This window comes from Amblyomma mixtum, chromosome 4, assembly GCF_055824585.1.
Source record: "Amblyomma mixtum isolate Tamu chromosome 4, ASM5582458v1, whole genome shotgun sequence".
Lineage (NCBI taxonomy): Eukaryota > Metazoa > Arthropoda > Arachnida > Ixodida > Ixodidae > Amblyomma > Amblyomma mixtum.
The window spans coordinates 162,551,136-162,572,671 of record NC_143015.1 but is presented as its reverse complement, the minus strand read 5'-3'; the positions used below and the strand labels follow the sequence as shown (position 1 = coordinate 162,572,671).

At 46.1% G+C, this 21,536-nt stretch overlaps 1 protein-coding gene across 1 annotated transcript; it reads left to right on the top strand.

Moving 5' to 3' along the window:
* The first annotated feature begins 798 nt into the window (after positions 1-798).
* LOC149349064 (RING finger protein 151-like) lies at positions 799-19,469 on the top strand. The gene is made up of 4 exons (XM_089541140.1): positions 799-1,189; positions 4,180-4,436; positions 12,707-12,965; positions 18,912-19,469. The coding sequence occupies exons 1-4, from the start codon at positions 1,156-1,158 to the stop codon at positions 19,313-19,315; spliced, it is 954 nt and encodes a 317-aa protein (XP_089397266.1). The 5' UTR covers positions 799-1,155; the 3' UTR covers positions 19,316-19,469.
* Positions 19,470-21,536: the final 2,067 nt, after the last annotated feature.

The window sequence follows — 21,536 nt, the reverse complement described above, 5'->3', positions numbered from 1 at the left end:
GCCCTTTCACATTTTCTTTGTCTTTTTCTTGTGTGTTGCTATCATTCCTTTGTCTTAATTTCTTTACCCTAATATTGAGATCTGCGATCTAATGCTCCCATTAGTCATATGTAATTTCCATCATGTATTTCTACATTTCATTATCAGTGTTTTAATGTATCCGCATGTATTACAGTTGCATTGTATTTATCTCACATTTTTTATCCTTCCGATGTGCGCCAACAAAAAAAGCTCTCCCTGTACGTGGGCTCATAAATAAACATTGATGGATTGATTGATCACTATTAAAAAGACCTGAAACAGAAATCTTAATTTTCGTACTACTTTTGCTACTTTTTCCTTCTGGAGGAGTAAAAAGGCTAGAAAACTGATGAAGAAGGGATGAAATGAGAGCAGCGCCGTAGTGGAGGGATCCGACCCGTATTTGAGGACTTTTAACTTGCACTGACATTGCACAAGACCTTTGCTACATAAGCAACTGACGTGATGTGCCACTTCGACCAGGTTTGGTTCCGTTCTTATAATGCTGCATATCATGCTGGCGCAGTGCGCGAAAAGCATCAAAATTTTACTTTACCACCTCCTCCCCATCCCCCAAAATAAAAAAAGTAAACTATCGTCAGGTGGCAGCACCTGTTTGATTACTTCGAAGAGCTCACTCGTGTTGTTTCTCTTGTATGGACACATCTCTCGCTCTCTTTCTATGCTCCTTTCCTGAAGTGTGCTCTTTCTCATCCTCCTCTCTTTCATATTTTGAACAGCCACCACGGCCGCGCAGAGTCAGACAGCAGCAGACGGGTCAAGTCGTCGAGTCAAGGCAGTGCGATCGTAGAGCTGCCAGGACGCTCGACTCATCACTTAAGCTTGCTTAGTGCGCTCGCGAGTTGGCTGCGTTCGTTTTCATTTGTCAGTTGACACAGCACGCTTGCAACTGATAGGGTTTCTTTGCTGGAGGAAGTTGCTGAAACGCTAGCCAGCGTTTTCCGCCAACCGCGACAGCGGTGGTTCAGTGGTCGGTACGCGCCAAATCGGCCACGCGGGTTGTCTACCTTTGACGTCTGGCCCTTGCCCCCCGTGTTCGACGAACTTCACCGCTCCCCGCCTAGCTGAGCGCCTTCGTTTCGGCGGACTTTCCCGGCTGCTCGGCTTCGAAGAATGGCCCGTCGTAGGTCGTCGTCCTGTGCGTCATGTAAGTAGCCCGACTCTTTTGTGTGCCGTACGAGGCAGGCAAAGCCTGCATGTCGGCCTAATCATTTAAGTTGGCCGTGCCTTTTTGTGCCATTCGGAAGAGTCAAATTTATATCGCCTTTGTTGACAAGGAGACCCCAGAGTTGAGCGAAAAAAGATGTCAGTTTTTAGGAGATGAACAATACGTGGCGTCGTATTCGCAAAATGTTTGCTTGTGGGTATTGATTGCAGACAAATACGAGCAACCGAAGTGAATTTGTTTTCTATTAAGCTGGGTGAGTACGGTGTTACTAATCTAGACGGTGCGTCCGAGACTGCACTGTCCTGCTCGCCAATTCTTGCCGAAGTTGTTTCCGCGCGCCTGCAGCGTCAACCTCGTTGCGTAAAGTGCGAGAACGAGGACGAGCGCGCTTAAAATTTCTGTGGCATGAACCGTGACCGAGCGCCAACGTTCGTCGCCGAGTTGTGTGCCCCAAGCTTTTCGAGCGTTTCTGTGCACATGCGCCTGGTTTAGTGTCTCCCTGCTCGGCGAATTCTTGCGTTGCGCACACTTTTACGCTTGCCGAATTGAAGCCTGATTCGGTTGTACAACAGTTAACTATAGTCCTTATAATCTAAAGCTATTTTCGCTATGAAAACTAGGCTACGGTGTCATTTAGCAAAGCATTCCACTGCGTCAGAAGAGGAAAGAAATGACAGCACCAGGCAGCGCTTCCTAGGTGCGCCCCAGAACTTCACAACGTCCATTGTTATTTCTTGTCCTGGCAAAGCAGCTCTTTTTTTGTCCTTTTGCCTTTATCCCCATACCATGGGGTGTGGTTCCCCCCTTCACCTCTAGCCTGAACCAATCAGTGCATTTTATCAGGATTTGAACTTATGGTACGCAATGCACAGCCATTTTTGTTGGGAGTGCTTTGCAGACAAACACAAAATGCGGGAGATAATCGTTGTGTGAAAGGACGACTATGTAGCAAAATGGCAACATGCTTACAAACACTCTCACCCATCTTTATTCGCTTCAACTGAGCATGTGATTGGCTGTGAATATTGCAGGTAATACGGTAGCCGAGAGAGTCAGCTTCTTGAAGATCGATAACTGCTAGGGACAAATGCTTGGCATAGTGCGTGAAGCTGCTGGATAGTGCTGAGTGGCCAAAATGGTGTGCTAAAACGTGTTCCTTTTCATAAGGCTTTTGACACTGCATACTGTCCGTTACGTATTGTCATGTTGGCAAGCAGACAGGCAGATGAATGCTTCTGAAAAGAACTCTTTTATGTGAACTTACATCAAAGCAACAAGCTGTTGGGGTGGTGATGGCAACACGTGTGTTTGGTAGTCATCAGAATAAGGTAACAGCCGAGGCTGTACTTCGTTGATGCAGAGCCTTTCAAACAACAGGTGGGCATCGTCGAGAACCATGGTCGTAATTCTGAAGTAACGCTCGTGTACTGGCGATCATTTGTGAATAAACCAGTCGCATCGAGAGAGTAGCAGGCTATGTAACTTGCCCCATGAATTGAAGCCGGAAGTGGTGAAATGACTCACACATGGCTGTAAAGGAAACGAATTGGCAACAGAGAAACAAAAACCATCGTAAGGGAACCTTGCAGCAGTACTACTCTGAGCAGTTTGATGCAAAAACTTGTGGGCTTTCTTAACCGTATTCTCAAAAAATGAAAATCTGAGGGCATTGAGGTCATCTGCTACGGTGTCTACAATGAGTGTTTAATGTTCTTGCGATTTTCCCGCCAAAAAACTCCATTTGTAACCGGCTCCATTGCCATTGAATTATCATGTGGGATTATGCTAATCTGACCAACGAATTCACCTTAATCCATTTTTTGAGGTGGACCTGCTTCCAAAATTTTGGGGAATCTTTGGAATTTTCGGGGGTGGGCCAACTTTCGAATTTTGTGGGTCCTCAAATTTTCAAGTTTGGCGCTGCTCTGTGATTGGTCCACTGGTGGTCACATGGCATTTATGACGTCATGACCCTCTCTACCATGCAGGGAAATGCGTGACAGAGAAGCCAGAAATTTTTGCATGTTAAGACCTACTTCTCGCGTTTCAGGTCTCAGCGTTATACGTTATAACACTCAAATCGTAACCCAGTGGTTGCCATGGTAATTGAGGTGGTTACATAATTGAATAAAATAACAGGCGGCAGCATGACGCTGGAGCATCACAACACGTAACTAAACTATATCAATCCGGTATATATATGCCTGTCTGGCAGGCGTCAAATCCGGGCCACTTAGTCCTGACATTCATGTCAAAATTTTTGGGCCAGCTGTTTGCCGCAGAATTTTCTGGATGGTGTCATAAGATTCAGCGTTTCGTGCAGCATAAACTTGCTAGTTAAGTTAGGGATTCGAACCGACGACCTATGTTGTATTAATGCTCGGCATTTGATCGCTGCCTCAGCGTCGGCTCATTTTTGTTGAGGTGTATCTGCTTCCATAATTTTGGGGACCCTTTGGAATTTTCGGGGGTGGGCCAGCTTCCCAATTTTGGGGGTTCTCAGATTTTCAAGTTTGGCGCAGTTCTGGAGTTCTGGGATAGGTCCACTGGTGGTCACATGGTGTTGATGATGTCATAACCCTCTTCTCCACTATGCAGGGAGTTGCGTGGCAGAGAAGCCTGAAATTTTTTTGAGACAACCTAGTGTACTGTGTGATGTCAGTGCATGTTACAGAACCCCAGCTGGTCGATATTTCCGGAGCCCTCCACTACGGTGCCCCCCCCCCCCCCCCTCGAAATTTCCGGAGCCCTCCACTACCCCAAGCAGCACAGGTGATTGGCCAGTATTGGAAATGAATGGTATCACCAGCCTTCGCCAGTATATTTCTAATATTTGGCCGATTAACTGTGCTACGGGGGACTGCGTTCCTCATAGCCTTAGCCGCTTTGGGACGTCAAACCCCATAAACCATAAATGTTATTGCATTGATAAGCAGAGGGTTAACACTTCCCTCCTTCCCTTCCACCAGCCTCGCACGGTGCAGCAGCAGTACCTGAGCTGAGCCTGGAAGACTACGACCCCAAGCCCGACGAGGAGCTGATCTGCGTCATCTGCCACTCGGTGCTGCGCGAGCCGGTGGAGTGCCACTGCCGGCATGTCTTCTGCCGCCGCTGCATCACGGAGTGGGTGCGCAAGAACAACAGCTGCCCCGTGTGCCGGAAGCGGGCTGTCGCGGCCTTCATGCCTGCCCTGCCCCTCATTCAGAACATGGTCAGCCGCCTGATGGTAGGCACACTTGCCCTGGACACGGCAACACACATGCAAGATCCTCGTATTGTAGCGCTTGTTTTATCTCGCTCGTAAAAGATGCCTTGTGGCTCAAAAGACATCACAGGGGATACCCCCCTGTGATGTCTGAATGAATGAAAGATAAAGCAGGAGAAATTCGAGGCCCGTGTACTGTGCGATGTCAGTGCACGTTAAAGAACCCCAGGTGGTCGAAATTTCCGCAGCCCTCCACTACGGCGTCCCTCATAGCCTTAGCTGCTTTGGGACGTTAAACCCCATAAACCAACCAACCAGTTGGCTCCGGACAGGCCGCCATTGGAAACTGAACCTAGCAACATTTAACACAAGAACGTTATCCAGTGAGGCTAGCTTAGCAGTGCTGTTGGAGGAATTAGCGGGCATTAATTGGGATGTAATAGGGCTTAGTGAGGTTAGGAGGACAGATTCAATTCAATTTTTTCAATTCAATTCAATTTATTCTCCAGTTATACACTGGAACGTTCTCCGGGCTAAAAGGACCGACTGGGCCTTGACTGAGTCCCGGAGACGTTTACAGAGCAGCGACAGGCAGTATATACGGAGAAATACTATACAATACAAAAGTTAAACAGAGTTTACACATATAAAAAGTACATACATATATACAAAGCACACAAAAGAGGACACTTATACAGAGTTATATAACTACAAAATGCGAGGAAGAAGGCAATTACAATTTACTAAAGTATTCGTGTAGTTTTTTACGCGAAAAGTTATTCATATCTTTATGGCGATTTAATATAACAGGTAGATTGTGCTTTATGGACTGCAATTTATAATTGGTGCGAAAATGAGGAACGATCCAAGGGTCGGTGTTACGGGTAGCAACATTGTGTTCGTGGCGTGTCAATGAAGATACACGTTTAAAAAAAGATTGGAACTCTTTTGTGGAAAAGAGAAATGACTTCAAGATACGATACTCATAAAAGTGATGAATTCGGATAATATTGTAGTCAGCAAAACTATCGGCGGTGGTCAAGCCAGGATCAATATTTGCGATGTGGCGCATAATTTTCTTTTGAAGGATACTAATTTTGTTTATGTTGGTTTGTGTTGTGGTAGCCCAAACTAGATTGCAATAGTTTATTTGAGAGAAAAATAAACCATAATATACTTGAAGCCTAGCTTTTACAGGAAGTAACATTCGACAGCGGGATAGCGTGCCAGCAACGACAGAAAGCTTCTTACAGATGTGACCGATATGATTGTTCCAGTTCAAATCGCTGTGAAACGTTACGCCTAGGATTTTATGTTGTTCGACGAGTTCGATAGGTTGGCCTTGATATTGTAGTACGCTGTTCATTTTAAAAATCTTATTTCGGGCGCGAAATAATATTGCTTTGGTTTTGGTAGCATTAAGTTTAAGAAAATTAGACTGTGACCACATGCATATTTTACCGAGTATTTCATTACATTTTACAACTAGTGTGTTTGGGTCACTACCGGTAATTAGAAAGCTACTGTCGTCGGCATAAATGAAAAATTTAACTGTTTTGTCAATTTCCACTAAATCGTTTATGTACATGTTAAAAAGAACGGGGCCCAATATACTTCCCTGCGGCACGCCGCAGACAATAGGTAACAAGGAAGATTGTTGGCTGTCTAGGGATACGCATTGTCTTCTGTTACTCAGGTAGGACTCAAGCAGCATTAGCGGTTCTCCACGAATGCCGTATGAATGTAACTTGCCAAGAAGAATTTTATGGTTTAGGCAGTCGAAGGCCTTACTAAAATCAATGAAAACGCCTAGTGTAAATTGGTTGCTGTCAATGTTTTGTACAATTTCTTCTTTTATTTCCAATAACGCTGATTCTGTTGATCTACCCTTTCGAAATCCAAATTGCGCATCGCTAAGAATATGAAATTTTTCTATGAATTTTGTTATGCGGAAAAGAATTATTTTTTCAAGTCCTTTTGAAAAGACGGGAAGCACTGAAATTGGCCGATAGTTAGACATTAGGTTTTTGTCGCCGCTTTTGTAAATTACCGATACTCTGGCTACTTTCATGGCGTCTGGAAATGTATGTGTTGCAATTGCCAAATTAAATATGTGGACAAGCACAGGAGTAATATATTCAAGGACATATTTGATTGGCTTGATTTGCAAGTTATCAAAGTCGAGGGCTCTACTGTTTCTAAGGTTCAGAAATGAACTGAAAACTTCAGATACATTTGTTGGTTCGAAGAAAATACTTCCCAAAGGAACGTTAGTGATATTGACTGTGTTTTGGGGCACGTGTGTGGCATTACTGATTGGCCCTGCTATATTTACAAAGTGATGATTAAAATGGTCAGCAAGCTCTTTTCCAGATAAGTTTTCATTGGCATGTAATATGAATTTCGGGGCTTGATCAATGTTTCCACGATTTAAGACCCTATTTAATATTTTCCAGATAGCAGTGGGGTGCTTTCTAGAAACATCGGCGAACAGCTGCTGGTAGTAGGTCATTTTCGCTTGTCGTAGTGTAGAATTTAACTTATTCCTAGTAGTCTTAAATTCTTTCAATGCCATTTCTGACCTTGAGAGCAGAAATCTGTGGTAAAGACGGTTTTTGTTTCTGATCATGCAGATATGCTCGTGTGAAATCCAGGGTTTTCTATGCTTTTTCAATCGCTTACTAGTTTTTAGAGGGAAATGCTTAGCGTAAATACGTGCGAAGGCTTCAATAAATTTGGAATACGCTTTGTTGACATCATTCTCGCCGAGAACAGTAGACCAGTCATGTAAGCTTATCTCATATTTGAACGCTTCGAGTGCCGTATCAGAGACAGGCTGGAAACAGAAGGCCTCATTATGAAATGCATATTTCCCGGTGTTACTGGAGTAGAACATAAAGATCGGACAGTGGTCGCTAATATCGGAAGTTATAGTGCCGGCGTCTGAAATACTGGTTTCCATATTTGTAATGAGAAGATCAAGGGCAGATGAGCAACTGGGAGTAATTCTTGTGGGACTCGTAATGACGTTTGAAAAACCAGATGACTGCAGCGTAGTTACAAGATCATATGTTCTGTTATTGTCTTCAAGGATATTGATGTTAAAGTCACCAGCACAAATAAGATGGAAGTTGTTTAGTGAAACATATTGCAGAAAAACATCGAAAAACTTCAAGAACTTCAAGGCGTATATAGTACTAAAGGGCGGGCACATACTGTGCTATCATGGATTAGCAGACAGACGAGAACTAGGTGTGGGATTCCTCATCAATCAGGGTATAGCTGGCAACATAGAGGAGTTTTATAGTGTTAACGAGAGGGTGGCAGCTATCGTAATTAGGCTTAATAAGAGGTATAAGCTGAAGGTGGTGCAGGCCTACACACCTACATCAAGCCACGATGACCAGATCGTTGAAACCTTCTATGAAGACGTGGAATGGCGAAGACCAAAGTAATATCGCAGTACACTGTACTGATTGGTGACTTCAATGCGAAGGTAGGCAGGAAGCAAGCTGGATACCAGGCGGTAGGCATGGGCGTCCGGAGGGGGGGGCAAGGGGGGGCGGTTGCACCCCCCTGGAAAATCACTCACTCGAACCGTGAGTGATGGCCGCACACCAGGGGCGGTGGTGCGCTCAGTCAAAAGGGTAAAAGCAGCCCCGCATGGTCACATCTGCGAAATGCCGCGTCCGGGCGTGCGTCGTTCCGCCGTTTTCAAACCACGCCATCGTTAGCTCTACTGAAGGGCGACCTGTTCCAGACATACCTGTTCCAGGCACCGGCGAGCATGTGTTTCGAGCCGCCTTGAGATGGGTGTCTGTTTCTTTGATCTCTAGAGAGATAGCGACACGGAGGCAGACAGTGCACGGGGCATCTTGTTTTCGCCTATGTCGTTACGCCGGTCACCGATGAATTCTTAAGGAGGGAAGGACAAATCAGCCGTGTCCACCCCCGCTTTGTCGGGCTGCTCAGGGGCAAGCGGGCGATGAGTTGGCGCCGCCGCCGCTCGCTGTCTCCTCCGATCCACGTGTAGCGCAGTTCGGTAGAAGCGCCGCTTTCAGAATCTCCGGCAAAGGGGATTAGCTGCTTTTGTTCACGGCGACGCAGTCTCCCGAGGCGCCCCCACACCAGCGTTCTTTGCGTCTTCTGTGAAAACCAGCGCCTTTGGTCAACGCAGCCCGATGGCGCCTGCCTGGCTCGCCTGTCACCTCTGGCTGGGCCTCAAATCACAACAGCGCCCATGTACTGTGCGTGTCAGTGCATGGTAAAGAGACCCAGGTGGTCGACATTACCCGGAACTCTGTACTACTCCATCCCTCATAGCCTGAGTCGTTTTGGGGCTTTGAACCCCATAAAAACACAAAAACAAATTTTCCGACCGGAGTGGCGAGTGTCCCTTCCCCTCGGAAGTTGAGCGGCGTTCCTTTCACCCCCAAAGTGCGCATTCGGGGATACTGCGGCAAGTAAGCCCTCGCACGTGTGCGCGCCTCTGTGTTTGTGCTTGGGTGTTTTTAGTGGCCGGTTGTCAGCGAAGCTGAGAACAACCAAGACAGCGGACGAGAAAACGACGAGCGGCGAGCAGTGTGTGTGGGGTTGCTCGACTGTGCGGATGCGCAAGCAAGATGGAGCGAGGTGTATGAAGCTGCGAGCGTGCATTTATCTTGTAAATAAGTTTTCGTTGTATATATAGTCATCTTTTGTTTTCAACGTACGCGTTCAACAGTTTTTCCAATCAATGTGTATGATGAGTGTGCACCGAGAGCGTGTAATGAAGCACAGAAGTGAATTTATCACACGTGTAATTACGCAATTCGCCCAGAAAAATCCGAGGCGCCTACAGTTGCTGTTCAAGGAAGACTGACTGAGTGACTGTAGTTGCGTGTTTGCGAACATATTGTGCTGTGTGCTGGTCATCAATCCGGGTGAGTCGAGAACCCGTATGCAGGAAGACTGAGCACTCTTCTCCACGAAGTGATATAGCATCTTTTTGCATTTTTTATTAATTTTAGTTGTTTCTTCGTTGATAAACTCCAATGTACCTCTCCTAGCCGCGCTTTAATTTGCTGTTTGTAATTTTTCTTTCATGTGTGCATTTTGTTTAATTTTTATTTATATATAAATAAATAAATTTACTCCGCATATCAGTAAACAATAGTGAAGATGTGAATGAATTACACTGAAATAAAGTTGCTTTTTGAGCCATACTGGTAATAGAAGCCTAAATTTATTTAGAAGGCCCACTGATCGCGAAATTTTTTTTCTTACTTGATTAATATGGTCAGTCCACAGCAGGTGTTCATTAAATATAACTCCGAGGAATTTTATTGACTGTACTCGTTGTAAAACATTTGAATTGTATAATATGAGTGGCTCATCATCCATGACTTTATTTTTAGCTCTGAATATTACATACTTCGTCTTCGTGATGTTTAGTTCTAGCCTGTTGGCCCTCAACCATAATGTAAGGTTTTCTAACCAGAGATTTGCTCTACATTTTATTGCTTGTAATCTCGCGTCATGAAAGAAAATATTTGTGTTGTCAGCGTATAAAACTGTTTCGGAGGAAGGAAGAATGTTAACAATGTCATTTATGTGAACTAGGAATAGAATAGGACCCAGTATTGAGCCCTGTGGCACACCAGTGCGTATAAGGCCGTGGCTTGAAGGTATGTCGTGAATCATTGCGAATTGTACTCTGGATGATAAGTAGCTCTGAATAAGATTAAGTGTGGAACCTCGTATCCCATAGAATTGTAATTTGCGCAGTAAAATTTCGTGACAGACCGAGTCGAAGGCTTTTCTAAAGTCTAAGAATAGCCCAAGTGTAAAAATTCTGTTTTCTATATTGTTAATTATTTTATCCTTTATGTGAAGTAAAGCTTTTTCCGTAGATTTCCCTTTCTGAAAGCCATATTGTTCTTTCGCAATAGCTCCGGTCTTAATAAAGTACGAAGTAAGGCGGGTATTGATGACTTGTTCAGCAATTTTTGAGAAGACCGGCAAAACGGATATTGGGCGATAATTGTTAGGATCATTATAGCTTCCTGTCTTATGTATCACACAAACTCTTGCTGTCTTTAATTTATCTGGAAACCTGCCTTCTTTGAGCATTTGGTTGCATATATGGGACAACAAAGGTGCGATAATATCAGATACGGCTTTCACTACCTCACCGTTGATGTTATCAGCTCCAACGGAACAGTTATTTTTTAGACTCATTATATACGAAGAGATTTCGGCTGTAGTTGTTGGGGAAAGAAATATCGAAGGCTTTGGTATGCCTTTAAGATATGACATTGGATCAGTGCATGTTGTTTGCGCAGACTGATTTTCACCAACCGTCAGGAAGTGTTCGTTAAACATGTCTGATAAGGGACGACCTCTGAGTGGAACGCCATCTACCACAATCTCTACTGGGGTTGGCTCGGTTCGTTTTGATACTAAATTGTTGTATGACCTCCATATCTGATTAGGGGCAAGTTTATTAGCGAACGCTTTTGCGTAATATTCCTGTTTTGTGGTTTTTAGATCAGTGTTGAGCTTATTCCTTACAGCTTTATGCAAGTTTAGTATATTGATGTCCTTGTGCTTCAAAAAATCAGCAAAGAGATTGTGTTTTTGCCTTATTCTTTTGTACAGCTCTTTCGTAAGCCACGGTTTCTTAGACTTTTTGTACCTAGAGCGATGGACTAGAGGAAAGGCTTCATAATAGGCATCTTGAAATTTTTTTTCAAAGACATCGTAACAGCGACTAGGATCTTCTTCATTAAAAACGAGTGACCAGTCCACCTCTGAAACCATGCGTCGAAAGCAATTTATAGTTTCGTCATTAATTTTTCGATAGAAAAATTTCATTGACTTTCGTGCCATCACTCTCGACGGCTTGCATCTGCCAGAGAAAATAGGGCGTTCTGATGATACCTCATTGCTGACTGTGCCTTTTCCTCTTCGCCACACATGCCACGTCACCTTTAGAGAACAAAAGTTATTTTCGAACCTTTTAAACGAACTTTTTTCGTGTTCAGGAAAGTGGCAGTTTCCGAATTGCTGTGGTCTCTGGTTGAGGTGACAAGGGCTACTTGGTGTTTCATTTCCTGCATCAAGCTGAACGCTGCCATCTTAGAAAAAATGCAATGGATGATATAAGTGTCGGTACGAAGTGTCGGCAATACGAAGCTACAAGCCTGGCTAGATATGAGTCTGCTGGTGTCTGTGGCTGTTGTGAGTAGTGGTTGCCTCTTGCACTGCAGTGTTGGAAGTTTGCTATTTCTCTCCCGCGTTTATATTGCTTACGCGTACAGGGTCAGAAACTTCTGTTGTCGTGAGCATGATTGAAGATGTGTTTTGGGGCTAGTTGGCTCGGAAATATTGTGAAACATGCAGCATGACCGGTGACGCCCAGTGAAGGGCAAAGAGCTCGAGACAATACTTCAGTGGTCGCGCTTCGGGACTGAAGCGGCAGTGTGGGAGCTCACTGCATGCACCGATGCATTTTTCTTAGGGGTGTGCGAATATTCAAAATTTTCGAATATAATTCGAATATTACATTTTTAGTATTCGTATTCGATTCGAAATCCAACTATTCGTGTTGTCTCGAATATTCGACCCGACGCGAATATTCGACCCGACGCGAATATTCGTATCTAGCCGAATATTCATTGTGAGCGCCGGCGTTCATTTCGGTCCGCAAGCCCTATCGACTGAGACATAACAACATGGCGGCGCCCAGAGCAATGCGCATTCCTTCCTCCAAGGGCCATGCCGTAGCTGACTGTGCTGGTGAGCTTCTTTGTGGCTATACCTGCGAAGCTGGTATAGTCAGAGCTGTGCACGCAGTACCTCGCAATACGTGCCAGTTCAGTGCCAATTGAGAGGGCCTTTTCTGCGGCTGGAGGAGTTGTTTCAGCTAGAAGGGAACTACTTCTGCCTGACCATGTGAAGCAGCGGGTTTTCCTTCACAACAACCTTTTATGTGCATCCCAGCAACGCGCGTTCGTGCTGATGGCTAGCTAGCCTTAATCACTGCTGTGTACCCGCCATCTTCTCTGATATTTCCACTCTTCTAAGAATAATGTTCGAGACTGATACTTTTTGTGCAGCCACACACACCTTTTGTGTTCATTTAATCATCGATAGTTGAACTGTGATGTTCTTGGGTGCTCAAATAAATGTTTTGTAGTGGTTAAATGCGTCTGTCCTTGATTATTCGATTCGATATTCGGAGCCAAGTATTCGTATTCGAAGAATTTGATATTCGCACACCCCTAATTTTTCTGGATTGATCGTCGCAGGTGCGGTGTCGTAATCCCTGCTGCTCTGCACGGGTGGCTGCGGAAAGTTACGCCAACCACGTGAGCACGTGCGAGTTTCAGGAGGTGGGCTGCCCCAACGAGGCGTGCGAGTACCGGTGCGCGCGCCAAGCGCTCGACGCCCACGTCCAGCAGTGCCCCCTACGCCAGGTCACGTGCGAGAAAGGCTGCGGGCTGGTGCTCACGCGAGACCGCCTCGACGGCCACAGCTGCCTGGACGAGCTCAAGCGCAAGCTGGATGGCAAGTGTTGCTTGTGTCCTTCTTGCGATGAGGCGCTTTTCTCATTCATCTCCTCGTTCATTCAGTAATGGGAACTCCTCAGATTAATGGGAACTCAGGGACTCGGGGTTGCATTCCCGCCTATACTCTTTAAGTTTTCAGTGCGCGCCCTCTGTCCCCGTGAGATAGTGGTCGCTGGACACTTAGACAACTCATTTCCTTGCCGCTCTTTTTCCTTTTTTCCGCTTTGTTCCCCTCCCCAAGTGTAGGGTAGCCAACTGGGCTTCGCCTGGTTAACCTCCCTGCCTTTCCGTCCTTTTTTTTCTCTCTCTCTCTCAGATGTAGACAGAAAGATGGGAGCCAAGGCATGCACCCCATCCTTTCTTGTCAATCTTGCCTGTGAGTTAAGTTTTTCCGTAACCGTCGGATTGGCCGGTTGGTCTGGTCGAATGCTCGTTGCGAGCAACGAATAACGGTTTCACGTTGGCCGATGATCGTGTGCGGTTAACAGTGCGAAGGGCACTCCGCGTCTTCGTCCGCTCGTCCGGCGACACATTGCCGGTTGGGGCAGAAACTCCAACTTCGTGAGAAACAAGACTAGTTTATTGAAGACGAGACCAAAAATGAAAGTAGTAGGAGCAAAAGGCGGTCAAAAAGAAAGCCTGTTTAAAAGTGGCCTAGACTGAGACTCGGCGCGCTCCTTTTTTCTGTCTTTGTTTGCAGCGGGTTTTGATCACTTCGATAATTGGGCGGAGCTTTAGTAAATCTGCTCTCGCCCAATTTCCACCAATACTGGTGCAATGGCACTGTACCTACAAGTGGGCGGAGCCCAGTGGTCGTTAGAGCCAGACTTGGCAGACCGCGCACTTTGCCTGGAACATGCTACCTATCGAGGCGCCAATAAAGCAGGACTCCACCGATTAGCTTGACGGTTGGGTGGTTTCAGAAGTCGCCGACCTTACTTACCCCCACCCACTTGAGAGCTCATCTCTTTTCAATGGGAAACAGTCGTTGGCCCTTTGTGACCTTGACGAGGCTGTTCGTGGTCTTGCTCCCCGTTTCCTGTGGCTTTGGACAGCGTCTAACGCGCGCGACGCGCTGTCATCATCTTTAAAGGGGCCCAGAAACACAGTCTTAGTTAACTGTTTTGCCTGCTGATTGCATACAGTGAGTTATAATGGTGCTATTAGCGTCGGTAATACCGTGTATATTCCGTTTTTTAATATTTTAATGTCCTCCCAAAAACAACTTCATGGCTCTGATGGTGTCGCCACACAGTGGCGGGTTTTTAGCAGCGGATATGACATCACCTGGCGCGAGCTTGATGATCGGACAAACAGTAAATATACTGCAAATTGTGTGAATAAATAGAGACACATTTTGTCACCTGTCTGCGTTTTATATTAGATCAACAAAAGCAACTTGTTTGTCTTAGATAAAAGCCCTGCAAAGCAAGTAAAATAAAAATACACCACCAGGGGCGCTCTGGCATGGAAACAACGCTGCCAGTCTCAGCAGGAACGAGTTACAGAGAGCAGGCAACCATGGAGTGCAAACTTCTGTGACGTGCTCTGGCAGGCTGTTTTGATTGGTTGCGCCAGGTGCCGTCATTGGGAGAGCGAAATAGGAGTGGGAAGCTCCGCCAAAATCGAGTAGAGGGCAGCGTTTTGTTTGCTTGTATTTTGGAATTTCTCCACTGAATAACTCCCGTTCCTGTGCATTGATTCCTGTAATTCTTTTTAAGTCAGCATCTGTGTGACATAAGGAACCCACCTGAAGTATAGCCGGTATCCCCCCAAGCAGTGTTTCGCAGCCCCTTTAACCCCTCCAGACTTGCAACAGACACGCCAGTTACCGGCAAAAGGGGGGAAAGGAGCTACTGGCACCGTAGGCTCCTTGCTTACCACTATAACTGGGCTTGTCTTCATTGGGACTACTACTGCACTATGAATGATGATGTGGTCACCATCATCCATACTACATTATGAATGATGGCGACCGCAGCGGTGGCAAAGTGGTTGAGCACCCGCCTCGCATGCAGGAGGTGTGGGGTTCGCTCCCCAGTGCCGCCGGGTACCCACCGGTGATACATTGGGTACAAGCTTCCCCTGTCCTGATGCTCAGCTTAACCAGGGTGAAATGCGTAGGAAATGGGTCTTTGACACCACCTTGAACAAACGAAAATACCTTGTGCCATGGCGCTCTTTGGCCGCAGGATGCCCTTGTGCCATGAAAATTCACTATCATCATTATGAATGATGGTATTAAGGCGGAAGCCTTTAATGCCTCATCGTTGTAAGCAGGAGTTGTCGACAGAAATGTCACGCTTTTCGGTTGGTCGAAACTGTCATGACGTCACAGTGCGCGAATTTCAAACGGGCCAATTGTACTTTGGCTAGTAACCATGCAACCAATTAAAGGGATGGTGTAGTGATGCTCCAAGTAAGTGGGACTGAGTTTAGTTAATTGCTTAATTACCCAATTAGTCTAACTAACCCTTCTAGTCAGCCAGATAAATATATAAAACCGAGTAGGAAATTGGCCAAGTTCGGGAATCGAACCCCGGTCTCTGGAGTGCGAGACGAGCAGGCTAACACTCCTCCATGCCAGCTCGATATTTTGGAATCAACAAAGGCGTGTCTAGTTCGTTCACTCCCATCTTCCTCCCTTCCCGGAGGTTTAAGTGTCCATCGAGATATGCGAGACAGATACCTTTCCTTTCCTCAAAAACCAATTTACCGACGAGCAAGGCGCATAACCGAACGGGCGATGGCGTTCTATGGACTCCCTGGCAGTGTTGCAAGACGCTGTCGCGTTTCACTCTTAGAGGCGAAGCCTAATAACGCATCAGTGGCACAAGCAGCAACACTGCGCTTAAGGCTTTCGCCTCACCGCACTTTAAGTCAACAAAGTGCCCCCCTGAATTTTTTGACTGTACTCTTGCCACTTTTAAGCTGGGGCTCGGCCTTGCTCAGGCATGCTTGAAGCCACTCTAAATACTGGTTGGTTTGGTTTATGGGGTTTAACGTCCCAAAGCGACTAAGGCTATGAGAGACGCCGTAGTGGAGGGCTCCAGAAATTTCGACCACCTGGGGTTCCTTAACGTGCACTGACATCGCACAGTACACGGGCCTCTAGAATTTCTCCTCCAAAGAAACTCAACCGCCGCGGCCGGGATCGAACCCGCGTCTTTCGGGTCAGCAGCCGAGCGCCATAACCACTGAGCCACCGCGGCGGCACACTCTAAATACTGTTGCACTGCTTGGGAAATGGACAGTAGGTAGCTAAAGCAGCGCAATATGGGCAGAGTATGCAAGTCGGTGGGCAGGGAGAGTCTGAAGGCTTTAAAAGCAAATTGTTCATTAACTGAACTTGCGCTTGCGGTAGTAGTAGCTTGGAACCACAGAGCTTCTCAATGTTACCTAGATGGAAAAGCGGTGCTGCTATAGGTTCATTACCACTGAGAGTCGCAGGAATGCTGAAGATGAGGTTTTGTATTTGTTTTGGCTATTGTTGGGCGCCAAACGTGATTTCATCCGTAACAGTGGAGCTCTTCTTACTGCAAACCTCGGAAGAAATGCTGTGAAGGTTTCCATATCAGCCTAACACCGAACTTTCACTCGCATTATATTTATTGAAGAAACGAAAAAGGCACTATAATTTATTCTGCACTCAGATGAGAGCTTTACAATGCAGCTGCGAATTTTGAGCAGAGTGGTCTTATTATTTCTAATAAGTTCAAAAAGTTTTGTGAAAATCTATCCAGAAATAATTTTTTTTTTCCTAAAAGCCACGTCAACCTTATTTTAAACATGATACCTGTCTCCCTTTTACTAATGCTGTAGAATTCCCTTATGTTGCTTGCTATATCCTTATTCATCACGAATCCCACACCTAGTTCTCATCTGTCTGCTAAACCACTGTAGCGCAGTTTGTGCCATCCCCTTAACTCTCTACGATATGATTCCCGCTAGTTCCTCAAACAGCATTGCTAGGCTAGCTTCAATAGATAAGGTTCCAGCTTTAAATTTTACCGGGGGTGAAATTCTGCTGGCGTTGCCTTTTTAGACTACGTCTACTTCGGTCTGCGCCGGTTGGCTCGAGCCCCAGAAGCCGCAGATTGCGGTCATTCAGCGCAGACAGAAGTAGACTTATCTAAAGAGGCGGCGCCTACAGAATTCCATCCCAGGTTCAGTTTCAAATGGCGGCCTGTCCAGAGCCAGAGCTTCTCAGCACCCTCCGCTGCCTCACAGGTCTGACCACTGCCTTGGTCGGTTTTTCTGCCTGCTCTGCAGCTTCTGGGGACTGAGGGCTGGGGATAATCAGTGTGTTCGTATAGGAGGTTGCGGCCAAGTACTCACCTATGGGGCAGAAATGTGGAGGCTAATAAAGAGGGTACAGCTTAAGTTGAGGACAACGCAGCGAGCTATGGAAAGGAAAATGATAGGTGTAACATTAAGAGATCGGAAGCGGGCAAAGTGGGTGAGAGAACAAACGCGGGTTAATGACATCCTAGTTGAAATCAAGAGAAAGAAGTGGGCTTGGGCAGGGCATGTAATGCTAAGACAAGATAACCGCTGGTCCTTAAGGGTAACGGAGTGGATTGCAAGAGAAGAAGTGTAGCAGGGAGCGGCAGAAAGTTAGGTGGGCGGATGAGATCAAGAAGTTTGCGGGGATACAGTGGCAGCAACTAGCAAAGGACAGGGTTAATTGGAGAGACATGGGAGAGGCCTTTGCCCTGCAGTGGGCGTAGTCAGGCTGCTGCTGATGATGATGATGGCCAAGTACTATACCATGGTGGTCAAATCCTGTTCTCCAGGCCTGGTTATTCAATTCCTTCGAAACCTTTGCTGTTATTGTTATTCTAGCGGAGAAATGCAGCAGGACCACGATTCAAACCGGAGTCCTCTTGCATGCGAGGCAGATGCTCTATCTCTATACCAGGGGTTCTCAAACTGGGTTCCGCGGGCTATCTTCTTGTGTTCCGCGAGAACCCTCACCGGCCAATCCCTGTTTCAGGTTCATTTTAGTGTACGCACGAAACAAACAGCGCTTGGTTCGTTAAAGCTCATTTTTACTCTTCGTAGCCTCAAAAAACAATCTTGCGCGTCACGCCCGCGATAGCAGGCGTCGACAGCGGACGTCTTTTTGCATAAGATCGAATTCACACGGCTACCCGTTTTCCGTGGCCTCCGAGATCACGTCTGCGCGTGTGTTTCTGAAACCCGCGCGCGGACGTAATCTCGGAGGCCATGCGTTTTTATAGGAACTTCTGTTTGTTGTTGCCAGATGGCACTACCCACGCCGCCGTCGGGAAGCCAAGCCAAGCCTAGACAAACAAAAAGAAGCTCGTTATGCCGCCGAGGTAGCCGCTAGATGTTAACGTGCAGTACTTTCGCAGTACCACCCATCATATTAGTACAGTTGAACCTCGATATAACGAAGTCCTACTTGCAGCCGAAAATTTCGTTACATCGCGAATTTCGTTACGTCGAGGTTCCCATGTTTCAGCTGTCAAAATAAAGTATATTTGGTTCAGGAACACTGCTTGTTGATGGGAACTTGTAAATCACTTATTGAGGAAATACGCAAGAAAATCGAGTAATAGTATCGCTAACAAGGGCACCGGATGTTTTTTCTACATCAGGAGCATAACGAGTGATAGCAAACACCGCGACGGCATCATTTTTCTCCGTGTGCGCACAGCAAAAGAACGAGCGCAGTGCCTAGTACTGAAAGCCGCCACAAGATGTCGCTACTGGTATCATCATCATCAGCATTGAACATTTGCAGCCGGGGACGCATCAGAGAAAAATAAAGAAAAATGTTCGCATCGCTTATTGAAGGCTTTTGGGGTTCCTCCAAGCAAAAAAGTTTGAGAACCCCTGCTCTATACTATCGTTGCATTGTTATCGCAGCAGGCATTAACCTGTAAAGCTGACTGTTATGGTACCGGTACGCTTCCAGAGGCCAGCTCTGAGCGGGACGATTGGAAGCGGAAGGCAGAGGGTGCCACTCAGGCCCTGAACAGCCTTCATGACACGCTTCGTCGCCTGGGGAGCACAGTCGAAGGCCTGCAGAACAACCTTGGCGACCTGGGCTCGCGGCTTCGCTGTGCCGAGACCCTGGCTGCATCGGGCCAGCGGACACACCGGTCGTCGACGGCCGTGCGCACTCGCTTCCAGAACAGCAACAGCAGCTCCAATGTGTACCCGGGCCTCTTGTTTGGCACCCGGACCGCGCAGCTCCTGGAAGAGATTGAGAGCGACTCGGACCGCAGCTGGAGTCCCCAGTCAGATGGGTCGCACGAGTCCCTTCGGGATGTGGATGAGCTGTTCCTGGAAGTCGGTAATTGGCAAGGGGATGTCTAGAAGTCTTCCCCCGTGAGATGTTTGTTTTAGTTAATTTTCGCTGAGCAGTCACCGTCCTAGTTTTCTCAGTAAAGCTTTTTGACGGGCTATTTGGTACATATTCATATTTGAAAGGGTGTGCGCTAAAAAGACGTACACAGGAAAAAGATAGAGACGACAGGAAAGAAGCGCAACTTCCAACTTTATTGACGACAAAGAAGCCAGGCGCACAGAAAGAGAAGTAATTGAGGCCTTTTTTATTCACCTCAGGAAAGACAAGTGCGTTAGCACGCCTTCTATTAACCGTTTTAGAAATGGACTTGCCTTTTTGGATGGGTACATCTAGACTATTAACCCGTTCGCCTCTCTATGTTTTAGTGTCCTTTTAGATGTTCTAATGTGCTTTTATTTACCGCCCTTTACACGGTTTTCATCTCCATCTTTCACTTGATCTTTGTTATAAATTTCGTCATGTTGGTAGGCATTTTTTATGGTCATCTGTCATACAGCTCTGTTTTCCCATGTTGTTATGCATTGTTATCAGCCGATATGTTTGTTTATGGGGTTTAACGTCCCAAAGCGACTAAGGCTATGAGAGACTCCGTAGTGAAGGGCTCCGGAAATTTCGACCACCTGGGGTTCTTTAACGTGCACTGACATCGCACAGTACACGGGCCTCGAATTTCTCCTCCAAAGAAATTCAACCGCCGCGGCCGGGATCGAACCCGCGTCTTTCGGGCCAGCAGCCGAGCACCATAGCCACTGAGCCACCGCGGCGGCCGATATGAATCCCACTTTTTTACCTTACCTCGGCAGGTGTTTGATATGTTCACATTCTTGGGTTTCTTTCAATGTCACTTAGATATGCATTTTTTGCGCTGTCTTTTGTTTGGTTGTTGGGGTCACGCTCCTTCACGCAGCTCATATCTGGTTATCAGCGGATATATAAGTGCGCCTGGCTTCTTTGTCGTCAATAAAGTTGGAAGTTGCGCTTCTTTCCTGTCGTCTCTCTCTTTTTCCTGTGTACGTCTTTTTAGCGCACACCCTTTCAAATATGAGTTTTCTCAGGGTACGCCCAGGCAAACAGGCGGTACGGTCTGGGCAGGTGCATTGTGGGACTGCGTGTTTGTCTCAGATTTTCTCCAGGGAGTGTCATTCTGGAAGGGTAATGAGCTTTGTGAGATGGTTTGTGTCTGAATGAACCATGGACGCCACTCGAGGTCATTTGCAGTGCAACTACGTACTCTTGGCTCAATCCACAACACACCATGTGTGTAACCCTTGGCATGTTTGTGGATGATGTTTGTATCAGTTGCTTTTCGATTCAGTTTCTGTTGCACAAATTTCCAGTAAAACTTTCTTATAGTCTGCAGGCTTGATCTATGAAGGACACTGATTTAAGGGAACGGGAGAAAGTTAAAATATAATAGAAATGTCTCTATTGCACATTTTGTCATGTCGGTAGCTTGCCAAACATCTGTTATCAAACTGTTGTGTGCAAAAGGACTCTGAATTGGATCGATTTTTCAGTTGTCATTTTTGAGTTGTCTAACATCATGAAAATACTCATCTTGTGACTAGTGGTTTCTGCCTGCCTTGCTGCGCTACTATACTGTTAAAAAAGAAAATGTGATGACCTGCTCCCAGTTGGAACTGGGCTGGAAGAACTGAAGTGCAGGTGCAGACATGTTCAGTTGCACTCTCCTTTGTGTTGAAGATCTCCGGTGCGTCCTCGTGTCCCTCAGTTTTTTTCACTTTGTGGCATAGCAAGGTGAGAGTTTGCATTAACCAGTGTGCTTGGGTTAATGGTCGGCATTAATCAGATATTTTTTTCACTGTGTCTGTATTATGCTACCGTATTTACTTGCTAAACGAAAGCACTTTTTGCCCCCAAAAATTTACGGAAATTTGTGCGATGCGTTTGTCATGCGGACTAGTATGTTCGCAGAATTTTTATTTTGACAGTTGTTATAGCGAGTACATTTATTACAGAAGTAAATGCAGTAAACGGATCTCTCCAAGCTTTGTAGCTTATGACAGAATTCATTTTTGAAGAGGTCGTCCTAAACTGAGTCCACTATAGATAGTATTTACTTTGAAGTGTGTCGGGGTGCATAGAAGCAATCTGATCATTATATACGATCTCTTTATTGGTTGTTTGTTTCACGTTTTTTATTGATCGAGAGCCTGCCACTAAGGCATGTTTCACAGTTTGTGATGTTAGCATAGCAGCCATGTAAAC

What these genes read in the sequence shown, in the direction of transcription:
- LOC149349064 (XM_089541140.1), top strand. Translation starts at nt 1,156, where the DNA reads ATGGCCCGTCGTAGGTCGTCGTCCTGTGCGTCAT. An exon ending in GTCGTCGTCCTGTGCGTCAT is followed by an intron (nt 1,190 to 4,179) that starts GTAAGTAGCCCG and finishes CCCTTCCACCAG; the next exon opens with CCTCGCACGGTGCAGCAGCA. An exon ending in ACATGGTCAGCCGCCTGATG is followed by an intron (nt 4,437 to 12,706) that starts GTAGGCACACTT and finishes TGATCGTCGCAG; the next exon opens with GTGCGGTGTCGTAATCCCTG.